This window comes from Chiloscyllium plagiosum, unplaced genomic scaffold (assembly GCF_037043375.1).
Source record: "Chiloscyllium plagiosum isolate Xiang-an unplaced genomic scaffold, Cpla_swu_hap1 HiC_scaffold_3, whole genome shotgun sequence".
NCBI lineage: Eukaryota > Metazoa > Chordata > Chondrichthyes > Orectolobiformes > Hemiscylliidae > Chiloscyllium > Chiloscyllium plagiosum.
The window spans coordinates 109,610,754-109,628,492 of NW_028270141.1; the positions used below are offsets into that span (position 1 = coordinate 109,610,754).

The 17,739-nt window shown below is 39.9% G+C and overlaps 1 protein-coding gene across 2 annotated transcripts in view; it reads left to right on the plus strand.

The window, feature by feature from the left end:
- The window catches only part of phip (PHIP subunit of CUL4-Ring ligase complex), a 200,247-nt gene that overhangs the window by 27,479 nt on the left and 155,029 nt on the right, over positions 1 to 17,739 (plus strand). For both annotated transcript variants that reach the window (XM_087982461.1, XM_087982466.1), the window contains exon 7: positions 7,166 to 7,326. In XM_087982461.1, the coding sequence (XP_087838587.1) occupies positions 7,166 to 7,326 (161 nt within the window). The remainder of the gene's footprint in view (positions 1 to 7,165; positions 7,327 to 17,739) is intronic.

A 17,739-nucleotide genomic window follows, 5' to 3' on the forward strand; every position in this document is an offset into this window, starting at 1 on the left:
GCTCCTGTCCAGAGAGAAAAGTCTGAGTTTAGTCAACGTCTCTTCGTAAGACAAGCCCTTCAGTCCAGGCAGCATCCTGGTAAAATTGGTATACTAAACTTTGTTTGATATGATATATGAACCTGACTTTCTTTTCTTCCTGTTTCTTTTTAAATATCTCTGGATGTTTAGAGGGCAGGAGTCATGTTGATGATAGTAGTGAGGATGGAGTGTGACAGCAGAGGCGAAGAGTTATGTAGGAAACCAAGCACCTGTATTCCTTCAACTTTTAACATAATAGTGATGTCTCTTCTTAAACTGGCAAGTAGGTCCCCCCCTAAAAAAACTTGCTTCTGTATGGAAAAATGATTCTCCGGTGCAGATAGCAAAACAGGACAGGTTCAATTTCAGGGAACCCCTAGAATTGAGAAGGATGGGGTGCGATCACAACATGGGTGTCTGCTCCCTGATACTTGGGGCTTTTCTGAAGAATTGGGAATTTCTGATTCAGATGAATTTGGTAATATTGGGCAACGTGTGGCATTCATGCTATGGCACTTATTTCCTTTGCAAAGCTGTCCTTGCCTCACTTCAACTGCTGAGTTTCTCGAAGTCTGTCCACTCCAAAGCCTTCAAAGCAGTTGCGTCAGAAATTTCCATAAAATACTTAAATTACAAACCTGCCTTTTTGAAAGAGATCGGTTGCCATTCCTTAGTCTGTCTCTGTAAAGCCCAGAAGTAAGCAGGTTTAAAATTCAAACATCTGGCCTGAAGCCAACTCCATGAAAATTATTGCAATTTTTTTGGTCATCCAGAAAGCTCCAGTGTTGCCACTTCTTTTCCCTTGTGTGAAGTTTATTCAACTTTTACATAATCAATTTATTTTTATTTGGTTCTCATTTGCCTGATTTCTTTGATCCCAATTTCCCTTTAAATTAGTATTCTTACAGTTGAGTAGTTATACTTCTAATTGTTCCTGTGATTTTTCTGTACCCGTTTTAAACCACATGATATTGTGATCACTCTTTCCAAAATGTTCCTGCACTTACACATGCTCCATTTGCCCACTTCATTCTCTAGATCCACTGCTGTTCCTTCCTCTCTCGGCTGGAAAAATGCTTACCAAAAAAAACCTATAGTATGGATATTGGAAATATTTCCCCCTCTTTACAAACCACTTCCAACACTTACCTTAACATTTTTATTTTCCCATCAAGATAATTAACATTTCTTTCTAGTTCTTGTATGTACCCTCGTCCATACTAGCATTTTACTTTCACCCACTCATCCATGTGGAATCTCAATTTGGTATCTCATCTGAAAGATCTGTTATGATTCCAGCTAATCCCAGCAACACTTGACAAGAGTGAAATCTGGCCGGATAGATAATAAGTGTAATCTTTGCAGTTGGTTGCCATGGTAATTAGTCACTGAAACAAGTTTGCGAAAGGCTGCAAATGTTCTTTAGTGGAAGAACACAGGTTTGTTATATAGATGAGGGAAAAAAAACAAGCCATATATGAGACAAATTAACATTATCAGCAAAACCCAAAGTTTCCACCTATCTTCCAATAGTACCGTTACAGGTACTTTAATTCCAGAAAAATACAACTTCTGTCTCTTTAAATTCTCAGTTAACTGGCTCTTTCTGGTTCTATTTGAACTGATGATAGAGTTTTTATAACCTCTTTCCAGGTATGCTGGCTTTATCCTCTTTCAGTTCTAACAACTCAAACTTCTTTACCAAGTCTCTCAGCCTGGAGAGTTCACAAACTACAACATTATGTTAGGATCTCTGTTCTTCTACAAACCTAACCCTTCTGAATGGGAATAAAAAATGAAACTAATCGTTCCAAATTTGTTTTGTCTATCGTAACTTCAGCAGTATGTCATTCCATCCAGATGGAAGTTTGCTTGCTGAGCTGGAAGGTTTGTTTTCAGATGTTTTGTCACTATACTAGTTAGCATCATCAGTGAGCCTCTGGTGAAGCACTGGTGTTATGGCCTGCTATCTATTTATGTGTTTAGATTTCTTTGGATTGGTGATATCATTTCCTGTGTTGGTGTTATTTCCGGTTCTTTTTCTCAAAGGGTGATAGATGAGCTACAAATCTTCTCCTCCAAACTTGCTAATGCCATTCCATTGATTAACGTCATAAGTTTCCTGTTAGGAACTTGATTGAATTGCATAACTTTTGAGTTGCAGTTCCAAATGGCTTCATGACCTTTTTTTTTAAAATAAATGCCTTCAGAGATCTGCAAACTTGATCTGCATCTATTTTAAGTTCTAAAAATCACAATACAGTACAAACACTTACCAAATGCACGCCATCCATCAATGCTGCCCTCCCATTAGTACTGTACTGAAGTGCTACATTTGATTATGGAGTCAGTTTCCCATTCTGTCAGTATGTTTTCAATAATTCTTTTGAAGGAACTAATTGGTCCATTATTTGCTTTTGATGGATGCCTTTTTCACAAACACATTATCCTATGTGGTGAAACTTCATTCTACTATATAGACTTTCTGGGAACTTATTTAATTTTAAAACTGAGTTTTTGTTTTCAAATAATTTACTCTCGATTCAAAAGCAAATAAACATAATTAAATGAAATCAATGCTCTTGATCATTCACTTTTCCTTCTAATGAATCAAAAAACTTGGAACTCCTGTTCCAATTTTGCTGTGTACACCTATACCAGATAGACTGCAACAGCTCAAGAAGACAGCTCACCCGATCCTTCTCAAAAACAATTAGGGATTGGTAATAAGTAGTGGCCTTATCAGTAGTGCTGACATTCCACGAAAGAATAAATCCACCTTCAACAATACAACCCCCACCAAAAAATTGTTATTTCTGTGCTCAGCTCTCGACTTAAAGCCCTAAGTACCAGAATTGCTCTTGTTGATTTTTGATATTGTTCCAATTATTTGTCTACAGTTTCATAAACTAAATGTGGCTATACCACTCCGACTCTATTTGCTGGCTAACCCTCCAAATAGGTATTTCTACAGTGTTGTAGAGTAGGCAATTTTGAACTTTTGACCCAGTATAGATTAAGGATGTGACCTCGATGTAATAGTGCATTGGCTATGCTGCTGCTCTGGTCCTTGGGGATGTTGGGGGTGCAACCCTGGAAAATGCTGTCTACATAATATGATAATATGAACTGCTGCCCCTGTGTTGGAGGAGGAGGAGAGTGCAAGCCTATTGGCAGGAGTGGTGATAAAGGAAACTTTTTTAGTCTTTCATGAGTATTATTAGAAAGTCTACATTTGTTTCTTAGTCCTGACTGCCCTTGAGAATGTGATAGTGAGCTACATTACTTACCATGTAATGTAGTTATAGCCATAATACCATTGGAAAAGAGATTCTAAGTTTTTGACTCAGTAGTAGTGAAAAGGCAGGGATATAGTTGACTGTCGTGTGCCCATAAATAGAAAGAAGTGATATTTAGATATAAAGTTGCAGATGTGTTGCCCTGATTGACATGCACCTGGCACATAGGTCTACAGTACAGTACTTATTCATTTTGACGAAGAACCTTCAGGAAGTTTATAGGAATCCTGTGTTGTATTGGTAATGTCACTTAGTAATCCACATGTCCAGGTGAATAGTCCAGGGGTACCACTTCAAATCTCTCAACAGCAGATGGTGGAATTTAAATTCAATTAATCTGGAATTGAAAATCAGTTCTCAGCATGATAATCATTAAAGTTATTGATTGTAATAAAACCTATCTGGTTCACAATCAACATCTGCAGAAGGAAATCTGCCTTCCTTACAATGTGGTTGACCCACTGCCCTCTAAAATGGCTAGCAGTCAGTTCAAGGGACAATTAAGGATTGACAACAAATGCAAGCATTGTGGCGATTCCCAGGTCCAATAAAAGAATAAGTTTTTAAAAAATTCCACTCCATTCTTCCTCTCCCCACTTTTCTACCTTTGCTAATAGACTTTCAAAATGGGACCTTTTCTTATGAATTTGATCAAAATATATTCCACTGTATTCATATCCACATTGAAGTTCGTTTGCTTAATTCTTCTAACTGTCTGAGTCTCAGGATTAATGTGCAATGTTGATGGTTTGCAAATGTCCACAAGTTGTATTATTTTGAGAATAGGAGATATGTTTGGTAGAGAGAGGACAAATTGTGGGGATCGGTGGGGGAGGTGAAATTGACAACTCTTTTTAACTCATGGTTGCAGTTCTTTTTAACTATATTTTAATGGAATTCAAGGATTTGTACAGCTTCATAGTGATCACAAATTCCTCAAATGGAAACCAGGAAAATGTATGAAGCAGAATTGATGCGTGATTTAAATAAAAATTGCATGTAAACAGATCAATGAGTAAAAAGAGTTAATGATGTGTGTTACTGGCTAGGTCAGTATTGCCTATTCCAAATTGCCCACTGGGGCAGTTAAAGGTTCAACCACATTGCTGTGGTACTGGAGTCACAAGTAGCCAGACCAGGTGAGGACATTATGAACCAGTTGGTTTTCACGATGGTCGCCACTGGTTACATGGCTTCAATTTACAAGAAAAAAACCGCCTATAGTAGGAAAACTGCACTTTCTTTATTAATAAGCATGGTTGAAATATTAACAATGATCTTTTCAAAGTGCAGATATATATTATACAGGGAAAAAACTGAATGAAATTGACATTTCTAATACTTACATAAAACCATGTCATTAAATACATATATAGAATACACAGCTGTTAGACAGCTGCAATCAGCAAATTCTATAATTCAGTATGTTCTTCCATATATAATTTATTTATAATTCTGCACTTTCTTTTTTTCTAACTGAACTTTTCCTCTTAACTTGTCCCTCTCTCCCTCATTTCCTCTATATGGTAAAATCCCTATTTTCAAGATCCCAAGCACCTGGAATTTTCCTTTTAATCTCAGACACTGGTTACATGAGAAATCCGGATGATGAAGTCTTGACTTATTAGTAATTGGAAGGGAATGATGGATTAGATGCCTTGATTAAAGCTAGTGCAAGATTTACCTTATTGGTAAAGGCAGAATCACTTATCGTGGCCAGGTATTTATGACTGGTTCTGCTTACTCATTTTTAAAATGCACATGCATCTTGGAGCAGTGGTGAGTTGCGTTCTCCCAGCTGCCACTAATATTTCTCATAATCGGCAGATCCGGATAACTGGCATTCCCATTCCCCGGGCATGCTGGATACCAGTCAGATTACTGTTGTAAAGAATTCTACCAAGGCTAGTAACTCTTGTTCTTAGGCGGCACAGTGGTTAGCACTGCTGCCTCACAGCGCCAAAGACCCGGGTTCAATTCCCGCCTCAGACAACTATCTGTGTGGAGTTTGCACATTCTCCCCATGTCTGCGTGGGTTTCCTCCCACAGTCCAAAAATGTGCAGGTTAAGTGATTTGGCCATGCTAAATTGCCTGTAGTGTTAGGTGGAGGGGTAAATGTAGGGAGATTGGTCTGGGTGGATTGCTCTTCGGAGGATCGGTGTGGACTTGTTGGGCCGAAGTAATCTAATCTAAAAAATTTGCATGTTACTCAAAATTAATTCAGGTCAAACTGATGAATTTATGAGTCCATGTCAATCGTTGTTTTCATTAACATTTTTAATTTACTGAATTGTACAATGTTAGTTTCCATAATGACGTGCAATACATAAAGTCATAGAGATGTACAGCATGGATACAGACCCTTTGGTCTAGCTCGTCCATGCCGACCAGATATCCCAACCTAATCTAGTCCCGCCTGCCAGCACTTAACCCATATTCCTCCAAATCCTTCCTATTCATTTACCCATCCAAAGGCCTTTTAAATGTTGCATTTGTACTAGCCTCCACCACTTCCTCAGGAAGCTCATTCCATGCATGTACTGCCCTCTGCGTGAAAAAGTTGCCCCTTAGGGCCCTTATATATCTTTCCCTCTCAACTTAAACCTATGACCTCTAGTTCTGGGCTCTCCCACTCCAGGGAAAAGACTTTGTCTGTTTATCCTATCCATGCCCCTATGATTTGATAAACCTCTGAGGTCATTCCTCAGCCTCTGAGGGTCTAGGGAAAACAGCCCCAGCCTATTCAGCCTCTCCCTAGAGCTCATGGCTGACATCATAGAATAGAATCCCTACAGTGTGGAAGCTGGCCATTCAGCCTATCAAGTCCACACCGATCCTCCGAAGACCATCCAACCTGGACCCACCCCTTACCCTATTCCTGTAACCCTGCATTTCCCAAGACTAGTCCATGGAAAACAGCCCCAGCCTATTCAGCCTCTCCCTACAGCTCAAATCCTCCAACCCTGGCAACATGCTTGCAAATCTTTTCTGAACCCTTTCAAATTTCGTGACACCTTTCTGATAGGAAGGAGACCAGAATTGCACCAATATTGTAAAAGTGGCTTAACTAATGTTCTGTACAGCCGCAACATGACTTCCCAACTCTTGTACTCAATACTCTGACCAATAAAGGAATGCATGCCAAACGCCTTCTTCACTATCCTATCTACCTGCGACTCCAATTTCAAGGAGCTATGAACCTGCACTCCAAGGTCTCTTTGTTCAGCAACACTTTCTAAGTCCTTACCATAAAGTGTATAAGTCCTGCTAAGATTTGCTTTTCCAAAATGCAGCACCTCCTGTTTATCTAAATTCCATCTGCCACTCCTCAGCCCATTGGCCCATCTGATCAAGATTCGTTGTAATCTGAGGTAACCCTCTTTGCTGTCCATACACCTCCAATTTTGGTGTCATCTGCATCTGTCCTCCAATGAAATGATTGTTATTGCAGTGCTGTAGGATTTTTGTAAACTGAAGAGTGGACATTGATCTCTGCCTGACTCTTTGTTGAAATTTGAAACAAAATTTTAATTTTGATGTTGTTGAAGAGACCACATGAGGAACTGTGTTCTAACCTCAGTGGTGTAAGGTTTGTTTTACGGTAGTAACTTCAAGATCAATTTAAAACACATCGCATTTCCTTTAGTAAGCAGTGCAATGGTTCTTTAGTTTTTTGGAGTGTAAACTTTTTCTTCTACGTCATATGCTTAACTGGAGCCATTATAAATGTAAGAGAATTTGTTGTGGCAATTGTGGTGTCTTTCTGCTCCACAACATGCACTATTTTTAAAGAAAATTTCTCCTGTCATTTGCAGACTATAAATGTGCTTTTTCTGATTTGCAGTGGATACTATTCGGGCTCGGCAACTTACGGGGAGCTTTCGACTCAGTCAACTTGTTCCAACTGCTGTGTATCTACATATGAAGATGCACAAACGAATACTGGGGCACCTATCATCTGTTTACTGTGTTACGTTTGATCGAACAGGGAGGAGAATATTTACTGTGAGTTTCTATTAACTTTCCCTTTGAAAAGTCTTATGTATTTTTCTCCTCTATTACAAAGTTGAATATTGTTTTTGAAGTTTTTTAAAATGGCACCAAGGTTAGTTTCCCTTTAAAATAACAACATGCTGTACAGCATCCTTCCCCATAGATTGGTTACAGTCTGTAACGCCAAGGGATGTTTCTCATAATTCTCTATCACAATAATTCAATTTATTGTTGAGATTCTTAGTGAGTGTCCTGTAACTTTACAGGTTTTAAATTTTGTCAAAATTAAGTATTTACTGATTTAAGTATTTTGGGGGAGGAATAATATGAAAAATTCTCATGGCTGACATCATAGAATAGAATCCCTACAGTGTGGAAGCTGGCCATTCAGCCTATCAAGTCCACACCGATCCTCTGAAAACCATCCAACCTGGATCCACCCCTTACTCTATCCCTGTAACCCTGCATTTCCCATGACTAGTCCACCTAGCCTGCACACCCTGGACACTGTAGGCAATTTAGCATGGCCAATCCACCTAAACTGCACATCTTTGGACTGTGGGAAGAAGCCAGCTCATCAGGTGGAAACCCATGCAGACATGGGGAGAATGTGCAAACTCTACATAGACAGTCACCTGAGAGTGGAATTGAACCTGGGTCCCTGGTGTTGTGAGGCAGCAGTGCTAACTACTGAGCACCAAGCCACCCCATCACATGAGTTTCACGGAATCAATGTGGTTACAACATTTTAGAAGGCCATTTAGCCTCCTGAGTTGAAAGTGTGGTACTGGAAAAGCACAGCAGGTCAGACAGCATCCAACAAGCAGGAGAATCGACGCTTGGGAATTCCTGATGAAGGGCGTATGTCTGAAATGTCGATTCTCGTGCTCCTCTGATATTGCCTGACCTGCTGTGCTTTTCCAGCACCACCCTCTCAACTTTGATCTCCAGCATCTGCAGTCCTCATTTTTTTTTTTTTCTCCCATTTGGCCTCCTGAGTTTGGTCTAACTCTTTGATGGTGGCAAATCTTAAGTCATTCTTTTCTGCTTCCTGTAACACTCCCATCTCTAACTTGATTACAACTCCCAGCTGTCAATTCAGCTTAAGACATTTCATATTGAAACTGCTTTATTTGACCCCTAAAATTCTACCTCCTGTTGCCCCTTACATTTCCCCTTTGGTTATGAAGTACTAAACCTCGCTTTTATCACTTTGAAAATATATATTTATTCAACAATCTCTTTTCTCGTCTCTTTTTCCATCCTCCTTAAACTAGATTAACTAAGTTACAGTTAGAGTCCATATTCTCAATCACATTTGGGGTTGCAGGCATATCATTTCCTAGCACCTGCTGTCTCTTTGAGCTCCAACAGAATTGACTTTTAATGTCTTTCTTTGTGATCAGCACAGTGCATCAAATTCCTTCAAGTTCTTACTCTTTCTGGCAACTTGTGTAATTCTCAAAGCATCTTCCACTTTGTGAAATTCATCCACTACCCAGCCATCAGTAAATCCTTTAGCTGCTACTCCACATCTTCTAGAACTTCTCTTTTCAGTCACTTTCAAAATGTCTTTTCCGTTGTGATGTCATGTGCCCCTCAACCCCTCTCTTCCCTTCTTGCTTGGCATCCTTTACCCTGTTAAGTGTTCTAAGACCTGACTATACTTGTGGTTTGTTGTAGAGATACTTTTTTTTAGAAATGACAGCTGTGCCCCATGATGCACCTCTTTGAAAAACTTAAATACAGATAATTTGATGTTGTAAAGAAGTAAGAGCTTTAGTATGCATCCTTAATCAGATAACAGCAATGCACCATTTTGTTCTGTTTGATTTAAAAATACATGTTACTGGTTATGACTGCCCCTAGTTGTCACTTTGTATGCATGTAAAGCATATTATTTCTGAAATACCCATGAGGATTTAGAATTGAGTCAGTCTATGTTAATGCCTTCAGATACATTGCTTGTACAGTTCTAAATAAAGTTTTTGGTTGTTTGTTGGAGTTTTACTTTTCCTTCCTCCTTCTATGCTGGGAGGATTTTGCAGTGCTTCTTTTACTTTAGCAAATTATTGCCGAAATAAATTACAGAATGCAATAGAAAAATATTCATGTTTAGTAATAGTCATTTCTACATACATTTTGACAGGCTTACTGGAAAAGAAATTTCATTGAGAATAGAATTTACTTTAGGTTAAGCTCCTTCTGGTGAAAATATACAATTATTGACCTGTTTTAACCAAAGAAAGACTTCTGTTTCTCAGAAATGATTCTACAATAATCCATACATAATAAGTAATCTATTACTTAAAGAGGGATCTGAAGAGTTTTATGAACTTGTAAGCATAAGGTAGACAAGTGTTTGAAAAGGAGCATAAAAGGATTAGACTGGAATGTAAATAAAGATGGCACAGGTCCAGTTGATTGAATAACTACAACAAATTGAGCAAAAGGTTATTAATGCTGATTTAGATCAAACTTTTTAAACTATTTCATATATTTTGCAAGTTAAATAATTTTACTGTCCCCATCTGAAGAAGAATGGACTTAGTAGAGCTAGAAGGGAGCACGAAAAAGCTTTAGTGGATAGGATTAAGGAAAACCCTAAGTCATTCTACATTTATGTGAGGCCAGAGTGAGGATAAGGCCAATCAGGGATAATGGAGGGAACTTGTGCCTGGAGTCCGAGGAATTAGGGAAGGTCCTTAATGAATACGTTGCTTTCGTATTCTCTACTGAGAGGGACCTTGATGTTTGTGAGGATAGCGTGAAACAGGCTAATATGCTTGAACAGGTTGATGTTAAGAAGGAGGATGTGCTGAAAGTTTTGAAAAGCATAAGGAAAGATAAGTCCCCTGGCCAAGACTGGATGCACCCAGGGTTACTATGAGAAGTGAGGGAAGAGATTGCTGCACCTTTGGCAATGATCTTTGCGCCCTCACTGACTACTGGAGTAGTACCAAATGATTGGAAGGTGGCAAATGTTATTCCCTTGTTCAAGAAAGGGAATAGGGATAATCCTGGGAATTAATGACCAGTCAGTCTTGCGTCTGTAGTGGGCAAATTATTGGAGAGGATTCTGAGAGACAGAATTTTATTACTTGGAAAACCATAGTTTGATTAGAGATAGTCAGCGTATGTTTGTGAGGGGCAGGTCATGCCTCACAAGCCTTATTGAATTCTTTGAGAATGTGACAAAGGTAGAGCAGTGGATCTGGTGTACATTGATTTTAGTAAGCTTTTTGATAAGGTTCCCCATGGTCGGCTCATTCAGAAAGTAAGGAGGCATGGGATAGAGGAATATTTGGCTATCTGGATACAGAATTGGCTGGCCCATAGAAGACAGGGTGGTAATAAATGGAAAGTATTCAGGCTGGAGTTTGATGACCAGTGGTGTTCTGCAGGGATCTGTTCTGGGGCCTCTGCTGTTCGTGATTTTTACAAATGACTTAGATGAGGAAGTGGAAGGGTGGGTTAGTAAATTTGCTGTTGACACAAAGGTTGGTGGAATTGTGGGTAGTGTGGAGGGCTGTAGTGGGTTGCAATGGAACATTGACAAGGTACAGAATCTGGCTAATAAGTGGCAGATGATGTTGAACCTGGAAAAGTATGATGTGATTCATTTTGGAAGGTTGAATTTGGAAACTGAATACTGGGTTAAAAGCAGGATTCTTGGCAGTGTGGAGGAACAGAGTGATTTTCTGGTCCATGTCCATAGATCCCTCAAAGTTGCCACCCAAGTTGATAGGGTTGTTAAGAAGGCTTGTTGTTGGCTTTCATTAGCAGGGGGATTGAGCTTAAGAGCAGCAAGATTATGCTGTAATTCTGTAGAGCCCTGGTTAGACCACACTTGGTATATTGTGTTCAGTTCTGGTCGCCTCACCATAGAAAGAATGTGGAAGCTTTAGAGAGGGTGCAGAGGAGATTTACCAGGATGCTGCCTGGACTGGAGGGCATGTCATATGAAGAAAGGTTGGGGGAGCTAGAGCTTTTCTCATTGGAGCAAAGAAGGACAAGAAGTGACTTGATAGAGGTGTACAAGATGATGAGAGGCATAGATAGATAGAGTGAATAGTCATGGACCTTTTCCCATGGCGGAAAGGCTGTCATGAGGGAACATAATTTAAAGGTGATTGGAGGAAGATTCGGGGGAGATGTCAAAGGTTGGTTCTTTACACAGAGAGGTGGGTGTGTGGAATGTACTGCCAGCACTGGTAGTAGAGTCAGATACATTAGGGACATTTAAACGACTCTTGGATAGGCACATTGATGATAGTAAAATGAAGGGTATATAGATTAGTTTGATCTTGATGTTGTACTGACATTTATCCTACTCTGAGGGCCGAAAGGCCTGTACTGTGCTGTACTGTTCTATGTTCTGTGATCGATGTTCTATTAACCCAAATGTGTATTATAGAGCAAACCATATAAACTAAATTTCTGCAAAATTGTACACTAGCGCTGTGTAATATATTTATTTCAGAAAAAAATTCAAATGCTCCTATCAAATGTGCAGCAAAAAATTAGTTTGTTTTGAATATAAGTTTGTAGGGTTCAGTTGCTTCTCTTGATTAGCTTTCTGACTGATATCTGGTCTGGAAAGACAGCGAAGTAGTGACAAGATATATTGTTTTGCTGCTTCTATTATGGGAACAGTATTTTGCTAGTAGGTAATGTTCTTTAGCTTTATTGAAAATGAAAGAACCTAAAGATAGAAAAGCTGCACAGATTCTCAATATATTATCAGTTTTGGCTTCATTTTATTTCTTAATTTTGCTTGATTTAAAATGACATGCTGCTGAGAAAGAGATATAAATCTAGACATGTTGCTATTTTTCATCTTTTCTAAACACAACTCAAAATCAACAAGAGCTACAACAAAATGTAGGATCTCATTTGTCACTTTCTTTTCATGAAAACAAATACTTCTTCAAATAAAAGTATCTAATTATTCTGCTGTTCTGGACTCCAGATAAGTACTTTTCTGCATATGGCTGCAAAATAGATAATTCCCTCAAACTTGCATTGAAACTTGTAGTATGCTGTTTATAGGTAATTAGTACAGTTCACAATGTACCGAGGCATCTTTTCCATTAGAGAAAAACAATTGGTTATATATAGTTTGAGGAGTACCATGCTGCAAACCCGGGGGAAGTTGAGGTGGGCCTCCATGAACTAGCATTGCCAATGTGTGGTTTGAACCTGCACCTTTGGCATAATTCTGAATCACACATAGCCATTTAGTCAACTGAGTTAACCAACATCCAGTGTTCTTCATGAGGAATTTAATATGTTGAGAAATTATGATTCTATGAAATGTTTACGAAGATGTGACAAATTAGGATATATTGCTATGTTTATGGGCTAATGGAAACTTGATATTTACTTTGGGATCTATGGGAAAAATATTATCTAGCTTCAAGGTGAAATTGCAGAAATCTCAGAAGGCTGTGCAATTTATTAGCAAATAACACAAACTGCCCAGGAGATTGTGTAATCAAGCTATATCATCCTAACCACACCTTCAGATTTTATTCAGTCTGTAAAACATGTAAGGTTTTCTTGACAAAAGCCTTGACATTTCGTTGCTATGCTTTTTAAAAAAAAAGATTTTCACAGGACTTGAATTTAGCATTTGCTCACTAGGAGACTAATAATGCTCCTAAGTGTTCAGATAGTCAGCTAGATTAATGCTCCAAACTGTCAGAGATGGAATATTATAGTGAGGGACAAACTTTGGTTTGTCATTACAGCCACAGCTGACATACAACTTGAAGGTCAGTTGTTTGCTAGTAGAACTGTTCTCATTAGCTGCTGTATATGGGGGTACTCCACAGCTTTTATGTCATATTGAAGCAGAAGGAGAAGTTACTACATGCAAATTTGCTGAGTTTTTCTTTCAAACCCTTATTTTTATTGGAACCTTTGTAACCATTTGTTCTAACAATCGTCACAGGGGGTGGCTAACATAGCTTTAAATGGAAAGCTGGGGAGGAATTGTTGAAGTAGGATTGGCCATTGCCCAAATGTGATTTATCTTTTATTCCCTTTTTCACCGCCTTCATAGATTCCCTATAGTGTGGAAACAGACTCTTCGGCCCATCAACTCCACACTGACGATCCTCCGAAGAGTAACCTAACCAGACCCATTTCCCCTACCCATATTTACCCCTGACTATTGCATCTAACCTACACATCCCTAAACTATATGGATAATTTAGCATGCTAATTCAACTAACCTGCACATCTCTGAACTGAGGAAACCGGAGCACCCGGAGGAAACCCACGCAAACACTGGGAGAATGTGCAAACTCCACACAGACAGTTGCCCAAAGCCGGAATTGAACATGGAGTCCCTGGCGCTGTGAGGCATCAGTGCTAACCACTGACCCACCATGCTGCCCTTGATTTAAATGCTCAGCTGCAGGCAATCATTATCAGGCTAACTTTATTTACATTTTCTCAACAATAGGGCAATATAGCAAATTGCTTAGGTCTTGCAATGTACTTGCTCCTGACTTGAAAAACGGCTTAGACAATAAAGTGTACAATGATACACGTATCTGAGTTCCAGAATACAATATGATAAAACCAACATCAAAAATACTTGAAAACTTAACACATTGGTTTGTGTACTTGTTTTTACTGCAGACACAACTGAAAGATATATAGGGGAATCTGGATTATCCAAATGAGATGGGCGGGCACTTTCATTTGGATAATTGATTACTCGGTTAATTGATTCGATGCCTCTCCTCTGAGTTTTCCTCGCTCTGTCTGCCTTGCTCCCTCTCTCTCTCTCTGTCTCAGGGTTTGTTTCTGAGCAGAGACACAGTTGTGTGTAAGGGACCTGAAGTGTTGCTGAAGTCTCCTGCACCCTTACTCCATCTGACACCCCCAACCCTGCCCCCATCTGACACCTCCCAAGCCTGCCCCGCTCCCCCATCCGACAACGCCCCCAATCTTGCCCTCATCTGACACCGTCCGCCATCTGATTCCCCCCCTCCCCCCCACCAAACCTGTCCGACCCCCACCCAACCCCACCCCACTCGGAACCCACCCCCATCTGACCCCTCCCAACCCTGTCCACTCTGCCTCCGCCGGCACCCCACCCTGGCCGGCTCCACCAATCCACCCCCCACCCGCCTCCAACCCCGCCTCCGGTCTGCCCCCCACCCTGCCCACCCCCGTCTGCCCTGACCCACAGTCGGCCCTGCACCGTCCCACCACCGCGCCATGGCAGCCAGACTGGACACCAACAGTAAGACTGGTGCTGCCTTTTGGGGATGAGTCCCCAAATAACACGCACAGGCAGGCGCACATGCACGCAGCCACACAGTGTTTTACTGCAATGTTTTGACAAGTTCCACCTTTGCCCTGTACGGAGCAATGTTGGGGAGATTATCTGCGGAAGTGGGTTGCGGTTTAGGGTACAGCCCTGTGTAGAGCTCAGGGAAAGTGTGGGTAGAGAGAGAGAGGGCGGGCAGTCAGTCATTTGGAGGCGGTGCCGAGGCTCCCAGCGATGTCCAGGACTGTTTTTGGCAACATTTCAGTAAACTGAGTTCGTTTTTAACCACTGTAAACAAAAGGCATGATCAATGTTGGCAACATCTGTTTGATGTAATCTTAGCATCGGGACCTTGAAATCTCCTTCAGGCAATCTGGTATTCGGATAATTGATATTCAGATAATCGAGGTTCCTCTGTACATGGCCAATACAGCTAGAGAACAAATGAACAAGAAGCAGGGGAGGTTTCATTCACTCTTCAATCTTGCTCCACCATTTAATGAGATCATGGCTGATTACATAAGCATATTTACAAAAAAGCTTTCCTTAACACCAGTGTATATTTAAAACAAATATGATCATTTAACTATACATAATGAAAAGAGCAACTTCTTTCTCCTTACATACTTGCAATGAAACTAATTTTTTTCCCCCTTCTGTGTTGCTGCTTCCAATTCCATTAGCTTGACTATATCCTCTCAATATCTCTGACTTTATCATGCCTGAATGTTGACTTTGATCAACTCCACTTAATGCTTGGGACTGTGACATTATTTGATTTGTCTTAGACAAAGATCCTGGCTAATTTTTCTCTGTACTCTTTGTGATACCTGCAAACTTCAGGCTTTTCTGGCTTTCATCTTGGCTTGTTGGGGGAATCTGGAATATAGGTGGGCTCTTGTGTTCTCCTTTTACCTGATTTCCGCTGTCAAGCAAATAATCAACCTGACCCCTACTGAATCTGTCCCCAGTCTTCCCTTCACATGTAAATACACTTTGTCTCTGTACAACATCACTAAATACCTAGATTTCCTCAGCTTGGCGTAAAGGCTGACATTCATTGGGCCTGTTTTCCTCTTTCTTTTGTATCTGTGTCAGTTTTAAGCAAATTAGACATTGTCCTTTTTCGAACAGTACTGCTAAAGTGAGCAACCTGTTGCAGTCTGTGTAAGAAGTTGGCAATACTTTTTGAATTTCCTACTCCATACCAGGGTCCTTCTATGATAACAACACCTTTTAATGTTACATCAAACGCCGTCCTTGCTCCATTGAAATTGCACTCCCTGTGGGCTGGCGTCCAACACCTTTTATACTGCACCATTAAAAAGCTTTTGGCAATGGTATCCTGGAATTGGGTTCAATTGCCATGATTCTCGTCAGCCAGATTCTATTCTAACACACTCTGAGGCATGAATATCCAGTCCTACAAATTGGGTCCAGACCTCTTCTGAGTTCACCGATTTCACTCTGTGTGGCTTCAGCACTTTTTAGATGAAAGTGTAAGATCAGTCAGGGTTCTTGCTTTTGTTCTGCTGACACCCTCTGCTGGAGGTGCAGTTGCATGGGCATGCTGCTTGTGATTGAGTCACCTGCTGACAAATTTGCACATGAAGAATGAACTTGAGTGAGTGCTAAAGAAGTTATCCATAAAACATGGTAGAGGATACAGGAGTGAGCAGCTTGGTGAGGGGGAAAAAAAAGTTTTAGGGTAATCATCACTAGGGTGACTCAGACAATGTATATAATTTGTAATGAAGTTCTGCATTTAATATTTGTGTAGGATGCAGATAATTTTCTTATAAACAAGCACTGACATTTTCTGGCTACATAATCTGCTCTAATTTACATCGTCAAAGGAGCAGTTGTGTATTATGTGAATATGTACTTTATGCAAAAATATTCAGATTTGGTGAGTGCTTGTTATAGTTTTAAATGACAGGGTGTTATATGAATGTATTGTGAGGGCTAAATCTATGCAAACATCTTGAATGTCTTTTTTTTGTGTTCGTGTTTATTGCTAAAGAATACAAAAGTTGATTGTGGCTCTTTACCAGTTAGTTATTTCTGGTCAGTGATGAGTAGAATATAATATTGGATGACCCAAATGCTTGTCAGGAATCTGACTTGTAGGTTATCCTGCATTCTGTGTTTCCTGTATGCTATGTCCAGCTATAATTCAGCGTGATCAAAATTTAACTTCTTAAATAAAAAAAAATATAAACAGTTTTTGTATACTAATTCATGTGATGTGGGCAGCACTGGGCAGGTCAGTATTCAATGCTCATCTCTAATTGCCCCCCCCCCTCCCCAAACTGAGTGTCTTGCTTGGACTATTTCAGATAGCAGATAGCAGTTAAGAAGTTACCACAATGCCTGATCCTGATGCCACATTTACTTCCCTCAAAGTTTTTATGACAATCATCAGTGGTTATGTAGATTTTAATTCTAGATTTTTATTAAATTCAAACTTCCACATCTGCCATGGTGCGATGTAAATCTATGTCCCCAAGTCATCAGCCTGGAGTTCTGGTTTGCTAGACCAGTGACATGACCATGATGCCACCCACTCCCACATTAGTAATGTCATACTGCAATTACCGAGAGAGAAACTGTAATCCAAAATGCAAGTTGCTGAAGGTGGATATTAAAATTGTAACTGAATTCTACTCCTCATTTACATACTAGGGACCTCAGTGACATTGGTGGTAGTAATTTATTTTACTTCCCACTGTATTTGCTTGGAATCTTTCACACATCATAGCTTTAAGTATCTCTGCTTACGCATGGAGAAGTAGCTAGCTGACTCGCAATAACATGCTCATGCTTTCACTCTTTCTGAAGCATTTTGCGACTTTTAATGAAACCATGTCCAATGTATAGGGAACAATAAAGTGCCATATTGAATGATATAGCACTGTAAGAGGCCATTTATATTTTGCGTATCCTAGTTCTGTGAAAGGGTTATCATATTAATCCTACTACCTTGCTTTTTTGGCATACCTTGCAAGTTTTTCTGTTCTGAGTACAGTATTTATCCAGTTCCCTTTTGAAAGTTAATACTGAAGCTGCTCCTGACACCAGTTGTGTGTTCCAAATTATAACAACTTGCTGCGCAATTCTCTTTTTTAAACTCGTGT